Below are 14,111 nucleotides of genomic sequence, written 5' to 3' on the forward strand. Positions count from 1 at the left end.
TGAGCCATGTTGCACCAGTTTTACGTACGACCCTTATTTTATCAAATGTTTTGCCAGTTTTGCCAATTTTCATCAATTTTCACCAATATTTGGTTCCCTCTTTAAAATACGATCCTTTCTGAAGAAGAACATAATCCAGCCGTTCCAATAGGTGCTCACACACACACACACACCATTCTAATTCCTGGAAAACGTTTATGGGATGGCCCTATAACTGGGTCAGATCGCAGTCTAAACTGCGTTTAAGAAGCCATGGTCGCAGGTTCATATGTGAGAATATGAAGCGACAGAAACATTTTTCAATCTGCCACGTGCTTAAGAACAGGGAGCTCTTAGTGTATACAGGTGTCTGCCCTGTCTTTATTATTCTTTTTCATCTTCTTTTTAGAGCCAGTCGCTCCGCGATGCAAAGCCAGTTATTGATTCTGCCACCTATTGGCAACAGAAAGTAAATGAAGCAATCAAGGGGCCACAAATTTAAAGGTTTTAAAGAAATAATAATCATTCAAATGACAATCAAAACACTTTGAAAAGTAAAAGTGCTGTATTTTTGTGTTTTTGTTTAGCTTTTTTGTAACCTCACTTATACATTCCTTTTTCCTGTGACAATTTCAAAATAAAAGTCTGGCTGTGTTTCACAGGTTAAATGCTATTAATGTGAACGTGTGTATGTGGGGTCCGATTTTATCACGTAGCACTTTTTGCTGCAATTTTTAATTGTATGAAAAGTGCAGTATAAATAAAGTCTGATCGATGAAACGATTGATTGATTGATTGATTGATTGATTGATTGGTATGTGTCACCATATCAGACGTTGAAACGACTCTTGGTAAAAACACTTCATCACAGCTTCTCATATCACAACGTTGATCTGTTACTCAGCCCGAGGTTACCGGTGAGGACGTCTGGGACCGGATGAAACCGGTTTGCGGGGCTGGATCCGGTCCCAAGGCCGTCTGTTGCCCGTGTGCGCTCCAGGGTGGGCTGCAAGGGTCTGTTCAGTGCTGCCTGCAGCCCTAGTTTTGGTTGTTTCTTGGGAAATAGAGTAAATGCAGTTTCCTTGGAGACAAGTTTCCATAAAGTGCAGCTTTTATAGGTTAGCTGATAAAGATAAAAACAACAGGACAAAATGGATTAAGCAGAGTGCACAGGACATAGATTATGATGTATTTATAAAAGGTGATGCATAAGATACTCATAAGATTACACTTATTAATTATTTAGTATTATTTTTTTCCCTCTTTGTGGTTCAACCTAATCAATCAGCTAAATGATCTCAAAGCTTTCAGAAAATGAACAACAGCTGACCACGTCTAATCTTATTCGTAATAACTATTCAAATTGTTGGCAAAAAGGTTGAAATCATAAATGCTATCATACGTGTTACACAACGCAATAAACATGCTGACGGACTTTATTGGTGCAGTAACTCCACCGTCTGTTTTTATAGTTTAGTCTCGTTTCACTTCATAACATCCATACATTTAAAATATTTCCTCACCTGTCTGTGTTCAATGTTATCATTTATTGATAATTATTTATGGACCACCAAGCATTGCGTGGCAGACCCCCAGGTGTCCCCAGAACCACACTTTGAGAACCACTGGTATACAGCTTTGTACTGAGCAATGCTGAGTTCAAGTGCATCAGTGAAAATGGGGTCAGCTATCTTTTCACCAAACCTGAGCCCTTATTGATCAAATAAAACTTGAAAACTTTTTTCATACACACAAAAGTTTATATTTCGAGTGGAAAAATCAACTGAGTAAACAAATGAACTCTAATAGGACTTCACACAAACTAATATATTCAAAATATTAAAATATGTCTAATAAAATATGATCTCTCATTGTTTTTCTATTAAATTCTAAAGACACAATTTGTTTGCAGTATTGTGGTTATTATTATTATTTATGATAATACATGGTTTGTTTCTGTTTTTCCAGTTTTGTGCTACATACTTATTCTAGTTCTAGGCCTCAGGAAAATCTCAGGATTTGTGGGTGAGTTTAAGAAGCTCTTATAAATAAAAAAGCTTTATTTTTTATTTATTTATGTTGGTCCAGTGAGTAAGAATATGTGACGTCTGATGTTGAGACTGCAGACTGCAACAAGCTCCCTTTCCTAAAGTAAGTTTGGAGACTAGTCTTTGATTTGGTCTTTGTTTGTAGTGATGCTGCATCAGTAATCGGTCTCTTTATAGCTAGGCCCTTACCCAAAGTACATCAAAAAAGGTTATACACATAATATACTTACTTTATTAACTATACTATTAAACTTAAAGCCATTATACAGAAACATTTTTGGGTAGTATATGACATTTTTGACAATAACTCAAAAATAACTGGCTGGTCATGGATTTTTTGTGCGTTCCATTATGTAGTCGGAACTTAGAATTTAGTTAGGATTACGGATTGCGACTCCAAGCTCGTGATGACTTCTGGTCCAATGAGCTGTCTCAGCCAATCAGCAGGCAGCTTTCTAAGGCCCGCCCACAAACAATGAAATATAATATTTTTAAATGATTAAATGGATTTTTTTTGCTTGTTAAAAAAAAGTGTTGTTGAAAACATTCACACAAATGTAATTCCGTCATTTTCGCGGTACTGGCCCTTTAAGAAGCTCCGCTGCACTTTTTTTTCTTTTTTTCCTTTTTTTCCACCACTGTGTGTGTGTGTCTCACTGTGTGTGTGTGTTTCACTGTGTGTGTTTCTGTGTGTTTCACTATGGCGAAGGAAAAAACAAATAAACACGGCGTGAGCGTCAGACACGTCAGTGTTTAACACAGTGGAGTCTCTCGGCAGCTTGTGTGTGTTGTTGTTGTTGTGTTGTGTTGTTGTTGTGAGTGTGTTCAGGACTCAGAGTGTGTGTGTCAGTGAGAACCGCGATGAAAAGAGAGAAAAGAGTTGTCTGCTCATTCACAGCAGCCGCTGACACAGGCTAACACCGCCGCTGTCGTCGCCGCCGCCGCCGCTGCTGCTGCTGCTGCTGCTGCCGCTCTGAGCGTTTTCTTTTCACGGCTGAAAAATAAGAAACAGGAGAAGTCGAACTCGGCTCCCGTTAGCTTAAAAGAACATCTCCCCCCACGCTAGCTGTTTTTTCGCTCGTGTTTCTCCGTGGAAGTGGAGTTGAGTCGTCTTTAAAGATGTTGACAGGATCCAAAACCACGTTCAAAGTGAGACAAATGCTGCCAGACATCAAGGTAAGACTTGGCTGTTTTGACTAAATGTCCCGTTTTCTGTACATATTTTACATTTAAGCACTTGAATAGTATTTATTTCATGTTTGAAGCTTACGGGAGAGTATTAGGGCCACATGTGAAAGAACAATAAACACACACAGAGAAAAACTAGAACTGCGTGAATTCTGAGGAAACGAGTCAGAATGCTGATGACTGTAATCTCAGAATTCTGACTTTTTCGTTCAAAAAATCTGACTTTAATCTCAAAATTCATGCTGGGGTTTTTGTTTTTGTTTTTATACTCTTACGCAGAAGTTGTATTGTTTCAGTGGGGGCAGTTTTCCTAGATCAGACTTTTCCAGATAAAACTATAACTATATGGAAATATAGCTAAAAACGTTGTCGCTATTATTAAGATAATGAATGTTATTTTTCACAGGTCAAACGCATGTGTTTTGTGCCTGAACAACAAATAAACATTACATTCATAGTGATTATGAGGTTATTGGCTGGTCTTAACATTGGGTAAAGTATTGTTTTACTGTTGGACTGTGAATACTTCCATCAATGTAGTTTTCAGGCACGAGTTGGTCTGGGGTGGATCAGTGGGAGAGCAAGTCCTCTTTCAAGTGTAAAGTTGTGGGTTTGATTCCTGACTGTGTGAATGATGTGTGAATGTGTGAGTGAATGGCTTCACTGTAAAGCAGCTTTTAAACTCGAAACGTTGTATTATATTAATACACACCATTACTTTGAAAGTCAGTCACTGCAGTGATTATTGCTGATGTGTCGGTGTCTCTTAAACAAATGCTGTTAGTTTGTTGTGCTTATGGTTGTTGGTCCTAACACTGAAGTCAGTGCTGACTGCATGTGCAGTGTGCACCCCCCCGTCCTCCCGTCCCCCCGTCCCCTGAGAACCAGTTTGTCACTGTAAACATGGCTGCCAGTGAAGATACAAGGGAAACCAGATTTTTGCAACTTAGCTTCCCCTGAAAAAGCTACCATCAGCTATTTTAGCTGACAGAGACACAGGAGCTGTTGGTCTTCTGCTGACTGTTTTGGTAAATTTGGGTCACTTAGGTAAATCAAAGGATGTAAAACACTGAAGTCACTAACTATGACATTTGAACTTACTGATGGAGGCAGCGGTGGATCATAGCTTTTATGACTCGTGATGTAAAATGAGCAATTCTCGTTGTGGACTTTGGTTTATAAAATGGACACAAACTTTGTTTTCATATTGACAGTGAGATAAAACGCTGAATGTTTGGTCCCAGGTTGCTGCTGTGTTTCACTGAGCTCACCTCCACCTGCCCACAGGGAGCACACTGAGTATGTTTAAGTACCTCAATCAACCACATGTCAAAAATCCTGAATTGTCCTTGTAAATCATTTACATTCCAGGAGTTTAGGAAGCAGGTTAATGTCAGGATGCAGGAGTCATGTGCCATCATTCACTGGTGAGCTATATATATGTAGTTTGCAGCCTCAGAGTTGTCTCTTCTGAGGGGCTATTCACTGTATGAACGTGGAGTGTGTAGCGTCTGTTCACAGTTCAGGATGGCAGCTTTACAGGAGGAAACCAGGCAGCAAATGGCTGCTGCTTCTTTCCACCAGGATGGCAGGGAAATGAATTTATAATAGCCTCACAGTGTCTGTGGCTGGGTGTCTTGTTAGAGACATGTGAAGGATAGCTAGTGAATCTTAATCACCTCTTGGGCTCTCAGCCTGCATGGGAGTCTGCCTCAGATGGGATTCAGTTGTTTAAAAAAAGCCCAGGCAGTCATCATCTCTAGATGACCTACATTGAAATTACAGCCTGTTTTTCTTCTAAATACCAAGCTGCTACTCTCTAAATTATTGACTGAATTATTGCAATATAGTGTGTGTGTGTGTGTGTGTGTTCTGTGAATTGCTGAGGATTTGCTGCTGCATTTCAGTTGATGTGAAAGCCACAGTTCCTGTTCTTATTGTGCACCTGAGCAGAAAGATGTGCCAGCAGCACTCACTGGTTTGATGGAGCGCACAAAGCGATGTGTACACACAGCATGACTGTGCTGAGAACTGCTCCTTCGTTCCTTTCATGAAGAGTCTCTTGGTATGGCTTTGTGTTGCCTGGCTTCTTTTTTGTCCCCCCCCCCCGGTTATTTTCAGCAGCCGCAGGGGAAAACAGTAACAGATGCCTCTTCACTTGGTCCTGGGGCGAGGCTTTCATGTTGAGTGGGGGTGATGCACTGCTCCACATCTGGCTGTCGCCATGGAGACAGCAGTTGTGAGGGTCTGAGTGTGATTTCCCCAGAATGTGACGTGCACTTATCCCCACAGCCCCTCACCAGTGGAATCTCTAATGTCCATGCATGAGAATGTGGCTGAGCCTCGTTGTAGTAGGCTGTGGAGATGATATGCACCAGGCCACCCACACACTCATGTTGGTTTCACTTCCATGAGCATGTGTTAATGCTGCTTTAGAAAACTGAATCCAATCCTGGTCTGAATTTGGACCAGATGGTTGTGGGGGTTTGCACTTATTGGTGAATCTTCTCTTTAATCACAGTCCTTAAACCATCCAAGACGTTTTGGAAAGCATAAAATATGATGGGCCTGCAGCTGATGGCTATTTTTATTACCATTTTTTTGTAGGTTACTGTCTGAATTAAAGGAAAAGTATCCTGAGACACAGACTCTGTGTATCAGCAGGGACACAGGGGAAAAAGAGATGTGTCTTTTGAACCAAGTGAACAAAAGACTCCCCTAAAATCTATGACGGAGGTGTCAAGCTGGTGGCCCATGGTCTGTCCCATGGTCTCTCCCATGGGTCTGCCAGTGAGATGATAGAATATTGACAGATTATAATACCAAATATGTTTGCTCACACTATTTTTCCTAAAAGTTATAATAAGCCATTTTATTGAAATGATCACATTATGAAATGTATTACATTCAACATTAAATTAAGCTTGTCTAGTGTTTTAATGACACTTTATTATTCCATGTTATTATTTACTTCATTTTAGATTTATTTCTCTGTTTTTGATAAATATATCAACATATCAATCTGTTTCTTTTGAATTATAATGTGTTTTTATGGTGAAAAATGTCAGCCAGTTGACAAAATGATGACAAGCAAGTGTCAAAGGGGAAGAAACTAGAACATATCACATTTGAGAAGCTGAAAAACACAGAAAAAACAACAAAATGTTACGTCAGGATTAGGATTCAGGCTCATTTTGGCTGTGCCTATTCCCCCGAGTTAATTCTATATCTGCGTATCTCAGCTAGCTTTGAAACACAAAGCAGCACAGAGGCAGGAATGCCAGAGGAGGGATCATCTGAGCTTTACTCAGCCGGGCTGATGATCCAAGCGGAATAGCAGAGAGCCAAAACTGCCCAGTTCACACTCACTGCCAGCCCCTGAGTCTGTGAAGCTTCTCAAACAGAGCGCGACAATGGGCAGAGCAGATTTATGACTCCATTAGAGAGTGCATTGATCTGCCATTGGGTGATAATTAATCAGTGAGAGGGTTGGAGAGACATGTTTGTCTGTCTGTTCAGAGTGTATCGAGCTCCAGACCTCATGTGTCACAAACTTTTCCTTTTTAGGGTTTAGTGTTAGTCTTGAATCAGCCAGGAAGGACATTGTTCCAGACCTGCAGTATCCTCATATCTTCAACTTCTTGAATAACTTCCCTTCATCTTACTCCAGAGAGTCAACTTTACAAGAGTCAAATGGATGCAATCTGGCTTTGTGACAAACATTCAACTCTAGGGTCTATTAGCAAAGGATAGCGTTGTTCTTACATTAGCATAACGTTCAAAAATCCTGTGGTGATGTAAATAATTGCGGTGTTAATATAGCTCTTGGTAAATCTAGTCCGAGTCCATGATTTACTTCTAATGAGTAGTCATTTCCCTCTGAGCTGAGCTGTCACAGTCCATGACTGTCATAGAAATGTTTCGTACTGATGATGAGGATGATTCCAAGAAAAGAGTCACATTTAGAAACTTTAAAAACATTTCCAAGCAGCTTGTTACTCGCTGTATCTATTTCTGCCTTTCAGTGGAACACATTAATCAGTAATCACAACATATCCATATATACAGTAGGGATGAGCTGACATGATACTTTCCCCCAGAAAACCTGCTAAGCCTGGTGGTAGAGCCGCTAGGGCAGCCCACCAACGATGTGTTATTGTAAGACATTTATTAACAATACTTAAACACCAACTATAGAGTCTTACAAAAAGGCACACTCTTGAAATACTGTTTTAACAAACACAACAAATACAATTAAAATAAATAATAAAAATTGTTTTCACTAAAGTTAAATCCTAATTAGGGCCCTCTTGTCAATCTAAAAAAAGAGAGTAACATAACACATACCATTTATAGTGTTTTGAAGAAGTAGTCAGAAGAAGTGCATTTAAATAATGCACTTCTTCTGACTACTTCTTCAAACTGCAGGAGTTTGGAGTCGTAGTCACAGCCAAGTAATTTGGCAAGATGAAGCAAGGCTCCATAATTTGTTTAATTTCATGTTTTAGCAGCCAGTGAAGGCATTTAAACCCACCAATTATTGCCTCGTGCTCCATGTTAATCACTTGCTCAAAGGCTTCAGCGATTGACAAGCCTATAACATGAAAAACATGAAAGCTATTGGATTTTTAAAAATTGTTTTTTTTGGATAATAGATATTTCATTTTAGTCAGTGTAATATATTTACATCACTTATTGTTTAATTTTTCTTTTGCTTGCTGCCATCTCAATGCTAGTGCGATGGTGTAGAGAGCCAATATGTTTGGTTCATACTGGTCGTATGAACTGGTATTGACCCGATACTGGTCAAGATTGCTGGATCTGATATTGGACAGATCCAAAGATCCTATATACACGATACTGACTGTAAAAATGTAACTCGATATCAGCAACAGCATTTTAGCTGAATCATGTTGTGGGCGGCTTATTTCTTCTTTATTTGTTACACAGTTGAAGAAATATGTCTTTGTATTAGATTGAAATGGCTGAAGGTGGTAAATACATGAGCACAAATGTTTTGTTAACAGCTTCACAGTTTAAGACGTGTAAAACAACTGTATTGGAGTGATATCAGTATCAATAGATATACAAGGTTGGACATGGAAAAAGTGATATCGAGCAATTGTATACAGATCATCCTGAAATCAGAGCTTAGAAAAAACTTGGAGTTAACAGGTTGCAAAAATGACAGGAGTGATTCCGACGTGCTTGTCTTGTGAACATGATTAAAGGGTAATGCAGCATATCTATAATATACAGGGTCTGGTATTTCCTGTGGCACTCAAATGGAAAACACAGGCTCCATTTAAGAAAAAAAAGATGTTTCAGGTAACTCTCTGCTCAAGACTTCAGCATTCACTAACCATACAGTATATTTACACATTTGTCGCATGCTGTACACAGCAAGTAAAGTTAATGACAAATCATAACAGAATTTAATCCAGGATGGTTTTAATGCAGAATAGGATTATACTGTGTATACTGTGTTATTTATAGAAACTAAACCAACTGTCTTGAGCAGATGGGTTGAGAAAGACTGACAGCAAGAATGAGTAGCTGTTGGAACGATCTTGATGCATTTATCAGAATTTTTCTCAGAAAACATGGTGAAGTCATTCAATCATTCATTTACGCCTTCATTCATTTTAGAACTGTAACGATTAATCGATTACTAAATGAATCAATAGCTATTTTAATAATTGAATATTTGGTTAAAATGTTTTTATAATTAAAACAAGCGCTCAGCTTCTTAATGTGAATATTTCCTTTTGCTCCATGTAAGCAAGAAAATTTAAATGTGGGAACAGATCATCATTTCAAGGTTTGGGGAAGCAATGATCTGAATTTTTCATCATTTTAAACCATTTGGACCAAACAACTAATTGATTTATTAAGAAAATACTCAACAGATTAAGTGATAATGACACAAATCATTTGAAGCAATAATTCAGTCATTCATTTATCATCTGTTCCATGTCTCACACAGCTGATTTTGATTACACAGTATGTAAGTTCTCTAATTAATGTGAATTTCAGTGTCAGGCTGTTCCATATCATTAGCAGGAGTGAGAAGGAGGCAAATAGACACAGCGAGCTGTCACTTTCAATTCTGCTTTTTTCATTCATTGATTTTTCCGCTTCGATTCATGAGTGTGTAAGAGAGAATTACAATATGTCTAAGAACTTAGGTGAACCCCAGTGAACATGGTAAATACATGAGCATATTAGTGTTGTGAGTGTGTGTGTGTGTGTGTTAAAGAATGCTGTCTTCAGCATTTTACCCAAACGTCCCACTGTGCCACTCTGTACAGATCAATTAGTGTGGTTATAGACTCTTAACAGGCATTAAAATGTGTTTAAACACAATTACATCATCAAGCAAACCCAATGGAGAAGCTTCAACTTCAGCTGATAGTATCGTCTTTTTAAGTCTTGTTTAGATCTGAAACAATTACTCGATTAACCGATTACTGAATTAATCAGCAACTATTTTAATAATTGGTTTGAAGCTTTTTTCATTATTAAACCAAGATTTCTGATTGTTTTAACTTCTTAAATGTGAATATTTTCTTCATTGTTTTGCTCCATATAACAAAGAAAATCGTTAAAACTGTATCATTTTGATTTGTGGACAAAAACAAGACATCCGAGAACATCATCATTTCCAGCTTTGACAAACACTTTTAACATTTTCTTACATTTTATGGACCAAACGATTACTTGATTAATCACGAAAATAATCGACAGTCTTGTTAAACTACAGTTTTACTTAAGTCGAAAACTATATTATTCTCTATATCATCAATTGCACAGACTTAAGTGAGACAGTGAATCCTAAATCATGAGTCCATAGTCCTGGCCCTTCATGGTAGCTGCATGTCTCTGCTGAGAAACCCTTGTGCTATATATTTATTATATGATGTGTGATGCAGAAAATGTCACATTAAATATTAATCACTATAATTCCCAGTTCATTAAACATTAATGTATCAATTGTATTATATTATTTCTGTTGCATTCACCTTCTTTTCTGTACTTTTTCTCATTTTGTGGCCAGGATTCAATCTTTGACAAGGATTTAAAGGGATGGTTCAGATGACGAGACAGATTTACGACAGATAACTTACCGAAGCACAGTAGAAACTAATCTATTCTCTCTCTCGCTCTCCCCCTGCGTTTTTGTGTTTATGCTTCTTTGGGAAAACGATGATGTCATAGCCTTACCACTCTCTCTTGCTTTTGAATTAGCATGCCGTTACCCTCGTCATCTTCTTCTTCTTGTTGTGTTTGGAGATTGTCTGGTTGTTAGGTTTATGATAATGTTTATTTTCTTTCCTTAGTTGCCGTGGCTTTCTTCCTTTTGTCTCTGTCTCTGTGATTGTGTGCTGTTCAAATATAAAGTTTGTCACGTGCTTTTATGCTCATGCTCCACGTCTACTTCTCAGCGAGAAAACAACAACGTACAAATAAATACAGGGAAGTGGCTCAAAGCTGATGTCGATTTCTTTGAATCCCTAAGCAGATCATATCTTAGAAAAAGTAACTTCTCTCATTTGTTCATGTTCAAAAACTAGATGTGCTCTCTGGAGAGATAATGGCACCCGTCTATCCCAGTGTTCACCCTGATAAATAATGGCTTCTTCATGCCTTTTCCTGCTTCACAGTGATAATTAGATAATGACCTGTCATTATGGAACGTTTTTGTTTGCTGCCTCAGCAGCTGCTGTGCACTTGAGACAGATCAGCTGTTGAAGATGTTTCCCTGCACTGTATTCTTCTTATTTCCTAAATGTTGTTAACAGTTAACTGTGACTTATTTTTCTTTCCCCCTGCAGTGCCTGGTCAGAACACCTGGTCAGAACCACTTTAGTTCTGGTTCAGGCATTACATTTTTATACACAGAACTTGCCTGTAATTGGGGAAGATGTGCAGTGATCATGTGATCATTGGGTCAGGGAAGCTTGTAACGAGTAACTAGAGCAGCCTGACTGAATGTCCACTGTTATTTCTAATGCAGTGTTTTTTTGTTTTTAGACTATTTGGATTTCATTGTTATGACTCATCATCATAGCAGCGCTGTTCCGCATAAAATAATATTTTATTTCACCTATTATTTAACCAGAAATAAAACTCATTGAAATTACAACTCAAAACAGGCAGCAGTAAATATAAGCTAGAACCAATTAAGTCATACAGCATACTCACTCACTCACTGAGGCAAAATATCTACAGCCACATGTGGGGAAATAAAAATTTAAAGTTAATGCATTAAAATTGAAAAGCAGAATACTGTTTCTCAACTGTCTCACTGAAAATTCACTTTGTTCTCATGGAGAAAGAGAGAGAAGTGAGTTCCAGACTCTACTGCAGAAGCCTGGCTGGCCACAGTAGCAGAGGGAAGCCATGAGCAATGGAAACTGCAGCAAACGTTGGCTGCTGTCCCTAACGACTAAGAGCTGGAGCAGAAAAGGGCAAAAGTGGGGCAGAGCAGCAGCACTGGGGGGGGGGGAATGAGGCACTCCAAATTCAAATTGATACTGTGGGGACGCTGAAGCCACACAGTGAAAGCTAAATTGAAATGTCAGCAGAAACGCAGCTCTGGAAATGTGTTCTCTGAGTAATCTGTGATTCAGGGACTTGAGGGCAGCTTTTACTTAACTAGCCCAATTATCTCAATCCCGTTTTCCTTATCTCTTTGAGCCACTTTACTCTCTTGTGTGCAACTTGCAGCTGAGGCAGAAATGCCTGCAGTTCACAGTTAAAGGAATCCCTCTGCTGCAGATCTTATAAAACTGTCAGGTTTATTGCATCAACAAATCTAGTTTTTACTCGTTCAACCAAGGGAGATCCACTCATATCGCCCTTAATCATGTTATGTACAGTGCAATACACAAGTGGTGCTTTGCAGCCGTTGCTGTGTTATTTACCTGACTTCCAACACAGGACCCTGAGGTCTTTGTCACTTCTGTCGAGAAGGCAGTTCTAATAGACCTATGAGAGCAATAATAAAAGAAGCACTGACTAGTCTCTGACATTGTTAAAAGAAGAAAGGAATTCAGCTGTGGGCTTTATGTGGGTGTTGATGTAGAGAGAGACAGAGAAAGCAGGGCAAGTTTTGAAACCAGATGGGGGAAATATGTACAATGCTCTGGCAGAAACCACAGCTTGTAAAAATGTTAGTGTCCCGCTTTATATATTTAACAAAAAGAAAGAAAGAAAAAAGCCCTTATCCACCACAGTGTTTTTTGCTTCTGCCTTTTAAATTGTTGCAACAATAGTGGAATAGTAATTGAAATATACTGTATATCAGGGAGAACTGCTATTGTGTAATCGTTTATCTTGCCAGCATGATATTATTCACAGCTCATATATTAGTTTAGGGTTACAACTAACTAACTAACTAACTGACTGTTGATTATTTTCTCTTTTATTCTCTTATATAGCTTTCTTTATTTAAGTACTATCTATCTCTCTATCTATAACAAGCATGTTTTTAACAGTGTAATTTGGTGCCGCATTTGGGGATTAAAGTTCTCCGTCGCTACGACAGATTTCTGTCAAAGGTCGGGTCAGGTCGCTCTCACCAATGGTGGGTGGACCCGTGCGAGTGCAAGGCTTGTGTAGCTAGCTTTTTTCATTTCAGTTTCTAACCCTAACCCTAACCCTTCAGCTACTTGATGAGATGCTTGTGTGAATCTTACCTCTAGCTTGTAGCTGCTAACTGGCCATCAATGACTCGGGACCAGAGCGGAGTAAACATGTATCACACAGCCCCTCTGAGTTACTATCCCTGCTGTTATTCAGGAGTTTCATACTCTGTGACTGTGGCTGTGGCTGCGAACCGGACACATCACAGGACTGCGTTTGTGAAAGACACAGTCACACTTTTAAACGACAGCATAGAGCATGTATGGAAGTGCCTTTTGCTTTTGAACTTATATATTATATCTTTAACAAAAACATATTAATAATTCCACCACTGACTGTTCCGTTTGGGGATATTCAAGTTTAAATCAAATTAATAAATTCAACTATACTTTTGTCTATCTATCCATCTATCCATCCATCCATCCATCCATCCATGCACTACCCATAAGGACACACCCTTGGACTTATGGCGCGTTGGCATGCTTGGCATCACACACACTTGTACTTACAGTATCATAACAATAAAAAAACTGAAATCTTTAAGTAAAATATCACCAGCGGCAAATTGTAGAATCTCTTTGTCGCTCTCTTTGAAACACTGAGACATTCACATGCAAAGAACACAGTCAGGATTGAATAAGCCTGACTTGACAGAGCAAAGAGCGTCTTTGTTAAAGTTCCTCAGTTTGTTTATTTTTTTGGGAGGGGGCACAAGCTTAAAGTCTCCGGTTCACATGAGCAGGCTACTGACACAATTCACCATATAATTGGTGAATCTGTAGATTTGTTGTTATTGTTCAAACATTCTTGCTGATTCAAATGGAATAATGATGTTTTGTGATAAAGTTGGGTTCCTTAAATGGAACAATGATGAATAGTTTCATTGTTGCCCAAATTCCAAGAGAACTGCTGAGAAAGGTCAAGACTCTCAAATGTATAGTTTTCTTGGACGTTAACCCAAGGCCCCAGCTCTATTCCTGTACTATAATAAAGCTTGTTAACACCTGTATAATCATATCGTTGTCTCACATAGCAGGGGGTTGGCAGTATATGGGCCAATAAATGTAAATGGCCTCCGTAAGGGGGCCTAGTCGCAAAGATAAGTGGAAGCATATGTGCGAGTGAGCTCCCAGCCTCATTATAGAAACCTCTGTGGCTCTGTGGAGTTTGACTCTGCTCTCAGAACAGACTTTGTGTGACCATTATAGTAAAAGCAGGAACAAACAGAGCAGCAACATGGAAACTAAA

At 38.9% G+C, this 14,111-nt stretch overlaps 1 protein-coding gene across 1 annotated transcript in view; it reads left to right on the forward strand.

Annotated features, from left to right (window-relative positions):
• Positions 1–2,696: 2,696 nt before the first annotated feature.
• The window catches only part of mtmr11 (myotubularin related protein 11), a 43,583-nt gene continuing 32,168 nt past the window's right edge, over positions 2,697–14,111 (forward strand). The window contains exon 1 of the mRNA XM_058647678.1: positions 2,697–3,203. Coding sequence (XP_058503661.1) covers positions 3,147–3,203 — 57 coding nt within the window. The 5' untranslated portion in view covers positions 2,697–3,146. The remainder of the gene's footprint in view (positions 3,204–14,111) is intronic.

The sequence above is a fragment of the Solea solea genome, chromosome 13, assembly GCF_958295425.1.
Source record: "Solea solea chromosome 13, fSolSol10.1, whole genome shotgun sequence".
NCBI classification, from domain to species: Eukaryota; Metazoa; Chordata; class Actinopteri; order Pleuronectiformes; family Soleidae; genus Solea; species Solea solea.